Source organism: Oncorhynchus mykiss, chromosome 2, assembly GCF_057628025.1.
Source record: "Oncorhynchus mykiss isolate SJ-2025 chromosome 2, ASM5762802v1, whole genome shotgun sequence".
NCBI classification, from domain to species: Eukaryota; Metazoa; Chordata; class Actinopteri; order Salmoniformes; family Salmonidae; genus Oncorhynchus; species Oncorhynchus mykiss.
This window is the reverse complement of record NC_143023.1, coordinates 61,609,713-61,615,712: the sequence shown is the minus strand read 5'-3', so window position 1 is coordinate 61,615,712 and position 6,000 is coordinate 61,609,713. Positions and strand designations below refer to the sequence as shown.

The 6,000-nt window shown below is 39.2% G+C and overlaps 1 protein-coding gene across 25 annotated transcripts in view; it reads left to right on the top strand.

Moving 5' to 3' along the window:
- LOC110493282 (CCR4-NOT transcription complex subunit 2) overlaps positions 1 to 6,000 on the top strand; it is a 28,252-nt gene continuing 22,252 nt past the window's right edge. For 6 of the 25 annotated variants that reach the window (XM_021567577.3, XM_021567574.3, XM_090204125.1 and 3 more), the window contains exons 1-2: positions 1 to 250; positions 1,685 to 1,864. In XM_021567577.3, coding sequence (XP_021423252.2) covers positions 1,697 to 1,864 — 168 coding nt within the window. In that variant the 5' untranslated portion in view covers positions 1 to 250; positions 1,685 to 1,696. Of the gene's footprint in view, positions 463 to 1,684; positions 1,865 to 6,000 lie in introns of all 25 variants that reach the window. The other 19 variants (XM_090204128.1, XM_090204126.1, XM_090204122.1 and 16 more) reach the window with 13 other exon arrangements.

The following is a 6,000-nucleotide window of genomic DNA, read 5'->3' as shown; positions in this document are numbered from 1 at the left end:
ATTGTCTACTACAGATTAGTGAGGTGAGTTCCCACAACAATATATGTAACTACAAAAACAACATTGCTGACTATTCAAATACATTCTGAGTATTAGCCACGTTGTACCCACATTAGTAGAACGTTCATCATTTGTGTGCGGAAATGATTAGGTTGCAGAGAGGTCAGAGGGTAAAGGCTATTCACCCAGGACTCTCGATTGTAGAATACACAGCCATCTTGGATCTACGAGCAGAAGGGAAATTAATGCGGTGAGGTTTTTTTTAATTTTTTTTTTTTACATTTCCACCCTCCCCCCCACCCAAATATAAACCCGTTTGGTCCGAATCAAATCGTTACATCACAACACATTCATCTTTGTAGTCCTTGCCGTTCGGTATGTTTTGGACCGGTTCGTGGATTTCAATTCGAATGGTCTTCTGTTTTTGTCTGTGTGGCCGCTAGCGTGAATTGAGACCGAGAGGTAGCTACTGGGATTGGGAAGTGGATAGGAGGCAAAGTAGGCCCAACCTGCACATCACTACCTATGGGCAAACAGACTGCCTGACAAGGGCTGTCACGGCTAGTTGTTGAAGCAAACTTATAATCAGACTTACGTTGTATTGGTAGCTAGTTAGCTCAATTTAGCTAGCTAGGACATAAACAATCAACTGGCGTTACTAACGTTAGCTAGTTAATAGCGTTAGCTAGCTCGCTTGTCTGAGTCCTGTGACCCACATGCATGACTCAAATTCCATTGCATTACACCGGCACACCAAGCCACCTTGCCGGACCCCTTCGTTTCTCGAGAGTTATCTCTCCTGCAACCGGTCCATATTTTTTTGCGTCCCTCGATTCTGCTCGCTTAACTTGATAGGTTAGATAGCTATTTAGATATTTCTGTCTTGATTAGCTACCTAACTTTGTTAGCCACAACATGCTGAAGCCAAAAGATAAACAACCAATGTATCCAGTCACGCGAGAGTGGGTGGCTGTTTAGCTAGTTAGCCAACTAAGTTACACTAAATATAATGTGGCATGTTCATGTTGGTACTCTTCCCCCTGAGGCTCCACTACTAAACTGGCAGCAAGCATCTTGCTAGCACAACAAGCATCTTCCTAGTTTTGACACCAGTGTCAGAGATGACCCCATTCAATGTGGAAATAATGAATGTGTGTAGGGTCATTTAAATATTAATAGCTATGTCTCCATGTTCACAAGGTGAGAGAGTATCAGAGGGTTCTTAGATTGAAGCAACATTTGGTGTGGAGAATAACTGGAATCGGTTGTGAACTTAAGAGGCACCTGAGCAGAAGCTTGTTGAATTGTGCTGAGGCAATGTTGCACGGATGCACACAGTTTTTGTATGTTGACCAATGCAATGAAACAGTGGGAAATCAACACTTTTTAAAAGTGATTGTAATTGTTTTGCTGTATGAGCACATTGTGCAATGTGTGTGGGCGTGTAGTTGTCTGGTGGTGAGGTTGGAGTAGTTGAAACTGAAAGTCTAGTAGATCATCGTCATCGGACTAACTGTAGGCTCCTGCATAACTGTTGTGTTTCACTCCAGTCCTGTCCATGATAGTTTAAAAAAAAATCTGATATGAACAATGTTTTGTCAATAAATGGATGCAGGCATGCTGGTTGAGAAAGCCTTTTTGGAGTTGAAATAGTAAAACCTCTTCTTTCATCTCACTTCTGCAGGTGACAAACGGAATGTTCAGTGCTACGAGAAAGAAGTTTGTAGAGGGGGTCGAAAGTGACTACCCTGATGAGGGCATGTACTACAGCCAGCCGTTGCCGTTCTCACATAGGTCGGACAAAGACTTAAGCGCTCTGTCTGCTCGATCACACGTCCCTAGTACAGCTCCCTTTGAACTTGAAGTAAGTACAAAACATTTTCACATGTTTCTTCTATAATTTCAATCTGTTTATGCATATTTTGTCATATTTAGTGCGATTTAGGTTACTCCATTATCCTACACTACCCTCTGTGTTTATTTGGACTGCGAAGCTAAAACATTTAATGTGGCTCTATACTCCAGCGTTTTGGAATTGAGGTCAAATGTTTCATATGTCGAGACAGGACAGATTTGAGGGTATTTTCACACATGTCTGTTTTGCCAGGGCCCTGATTATTTGATATTGTCACGATACCTAGGTGCCGTTACGATGTGTTATGATTCTAGATGTATTGCGATTCAATACTGTGATTTTTTTTTATTTTTAAATGTTCCAAGCATATTGCTCACCATACTGTATGTCTGCTGCAGAGGGACAAAAGAGCCAGGAGAAAAACGAGTTTTGATCAGTCATGGAAATAAAAGGGCTGAAAACAAATAGTCTCCCTATTTAAAAAGAAGATGGAGAACAAGCTGTGAAGGAAAGATCCTGGAGTTTTGGTGCAAGTACAGCCAACTAGCGCAAAAAATAATATTGCGATATTGTCACAATGATATGAAACGCTATGTCGTCAAAAATAATATCCTGATATGTAACTGCATCGCAGTTAATTCAGACATTGAATATCCCTTTGAGCATAGTGAAGTTATTCATTACACTTTAGGTCGTGTATCAAAACACCCAGTCACTACAAAGATACAGGTGTCATTCCTAACTCAGTTGCCGGAGAAGAAAGAAACTGCTCAGATATTTCACCATGAGGCCAGTAGTGATTTTAAAACAGTTACAGAGTTTAATGGCTGTGATAGGAGAGAACTGAGGATGGATCAACAACATTGTAGTTATTCAACAATACTAACCTAATGGACAGTGTGAAAAGAAGGAAGCCTGTACAGAATTAAAAAAGATTCCAAAACATGCATCCTGTTTGCAACAAGGCACTAAAGTAATACTGCAAAAATGTGACAAATGTGACAAATTGGTCGTCTGCTTGTCGAAATTTTTAAAGGTGTATTTTTCAATATATAGACACACCCTATGTGTTTGAATAAAATCAACTATATGCCTTGAGATTGTCTGATGCTTTAAGTGCACTGTTTGATTAAATAATTATGACACAAATGACTCGAGGGAATCTGATGGCCACGCTGTGTAATTTAAAAAATATATATATATATATTTTTTTATAGTGAGTGACTGGCATACGTTGTCTCTCTCCTCCCTGATTCAGTGAAAAGGCACCACCACACAGCTATGTTTATCACACTGTTTGTGCTGAAGCAGCAACATCTTTTTAACCATTTAGTTTCTTTCTTGTTTCTCTGACTGAAAAGTTCTGTTAATCGAAATCACTAATTTGTTGAGGAAAAACATCACCTATTCCCTCAACCCTTGCAGTCTTTACGTGAAACTGGGGTGGCAGGTAGTCAATTGCACGCTCCCTCAACTTGAGACATCTGTGACATTGTGTTGTGTGACACAGCTGAACATTTTAGGATGGCCAATTATTTTCCCCAGCACAAGGTGTACCTGTGTAATGATCTTGCTGTTTAATCGGGTTCTTGATATGCCACACCTGTCAGGTGGATGGATTATTTTGGAAAGGAGAAATGCTCACGAACAAAGATAAAAACACATTTTAGAGAAATAAAATTTTTGCGTGTATGGATCATTTCTGGGATCTTTTATTTCAGCTCATGAAACATGGGACCAACACTTTACATGTTGCATTTATATTTATGTTCAGAAAAAAGGAGGGTATAGGAGCAATCATTTTGTGAGTATTATGAGTGACAAACAGGTGCTGTTAAATTACAATATTATTTTTACTGACGATGAATAACTGTGTGATGACATTAACACACAAGCTGTGTGATGACATTAACAAATTAATGATTGATTGATACATTAGCATATATATTGAAGTATAAGCCTAACTAAGTTACAAGACCACATAATGACAAAGCGAAAACAAGTGTTTAGACATTTTTATAGACAAGGCACACACTTGTCTATATAAGGTCCCACAGTTGACACTGCATGTCAAAGCAAAAACCAAGCCTTGAGGTCGAAAGGAAGTGTCTATAGAGCTCTGAGACAGGATTGTGGCGAGGCAAGGGAAGTGTGCCAAAACATTTCTGCAGCATTGAAGGTCCCCAAGAACACAGTGGCCTCCATCATTCTTAAATGGAAGAATTTTGGAACCACCAAGACTCTTCCTGGAGCTGGCCGGCCAGCCAAACTGAGCAATCGGGGGAGAATGGCCTTGGTCAGGGAGGTGGCCAAGAACCCGATGGTCACTATGACAGAGCTCTAGAGTTCCTCCGTTGAGGTGGGAGAACCTTCCAGAAGAACAACCATCCCTGCAGCACTCTAAAGTTTCCGAAACTGTCAAAATATTGTCTGTGAGTATAACAGAACTGATATTGCAGGCGAAAACCTGAGGAAAATCCAACTGGGAAGTGCCTCTTTTGAAAGCTCCCTGTTCCATTGCATGCCTTCCAAGGGAAGGGATATCAACCATACTTTTCCTATGGCTTCTACATGGTCTGAACAGTCTTTAGACATAGTTTCAGGCTTTTATTCTGAAAAATGAGCGAGAAAGATCACATCGCATCAGTGAATGGCTGGGTGCCAGCAGCGTTTTGCATGCTCCAACAGTGGAGCAGACACTTTCTCTCTCACTCCTATTGAAAAAGCTAAGGTCCGGTTGAAATATTATCGATTATATATTGTAAAAACAACCTGAGGATTGATTATAAAATATGTTTGACATGTTTCTATGAACTTTACGGATACTATTTGGAATTTTCGTATGCCCCGTCGTGACCGCTCGAGCCTGTGTATTTCTGAACATAACGCGCCAACCAAATGGAGGTATTTTGGATATAAAAATAATATTTTTGGATCAAAAGGAACATTTGTTGTGTAACTGGGAGTCTCGTGAGTGCAAACATCCGAAGATCATCAAAGGTAAGCAATTCATTTTATTGCTTTTCTGACTTTTGTGACCAATCTACTTTGCTGCTAGCTGTTTGTAATGTTTTGTCTGCTGAGAGAGATGTCCTTACATAAACGCTTGGTATGCTTTCGCCGAAAAGTTTTTTTGAAATCTGACATGCCAGGTGGATTAACAACAAGCTAAGCTGTGTTTTGCTATATTGCACTTGTGATTTCATGAAAATTAAATATTTTTTGTAATTTAATTTGAATTTGACGCTCTGCAATTCAGTGGATGTTGACAAATGATCCCGCTAACGGGACGGGCGCATCAAGAAGTTAAGAACACATTCTTATTTACAATGACGTGCAAAGCGTCGCGTCCAGGGCTGTGGCGGTCATGTGATTGTCAAGCAAATAACTGTCGGTCTCATGGTAATTGACTGTTAATTAACATAAAGGGGATCCACACATGCAAGCTGCTGATGCGTGCCTTTGAAATATCTACATTCTAAAGTGTAATAAATCCACTTAATTGCCTGTACACCACAATAACACCACAATATTTTAGGCAGGTGTTTCCTACGAAACATTATAATCCAAAATAATGGCACTTCTTCATATTTATATGATTTTATTGTAAGAATATAATTGAACCTCGCTGAAAGAAATTCGAAATTAAGGATATTTTTCTGAGCTAGTGCGCACATGGAGAGGTTATTCTGTGTTCAGCTTTAAAAGTGATCATTTGAAACGGGTTAAATGCTTGACTTTGAGTTATTTGGCAACTTTAGTTGTGAATGATACAAACCTTAATGTCTAATGAAATCAACATATATGGGCTGCATGATTCCACTATATTAATGATGTAGAAAAAAAACATTGGTGTGAAAAAGGCATACACCATTTCTTGTCGCAGTGTAATTGCCTATACAGTGGGGCAAAAAAGTATTTAGTCAGCCACCAATTGTGCAAGTTCTCCCACTTTAAAAGATGAGAGGCCTGTAATTTTCATCATAGGTACACTTCAACTATTTTTTTATACATTATTTTCCACCATAATTTGCAAATAAATTCATTAAAAATCCTACAATGTGATTTTCTGGATTTTTTTTCTCATTTTGTCTGTCATAGTTGAAGTGTACCTATGATGAAAATTACAGGCCTCATCTTTTTAA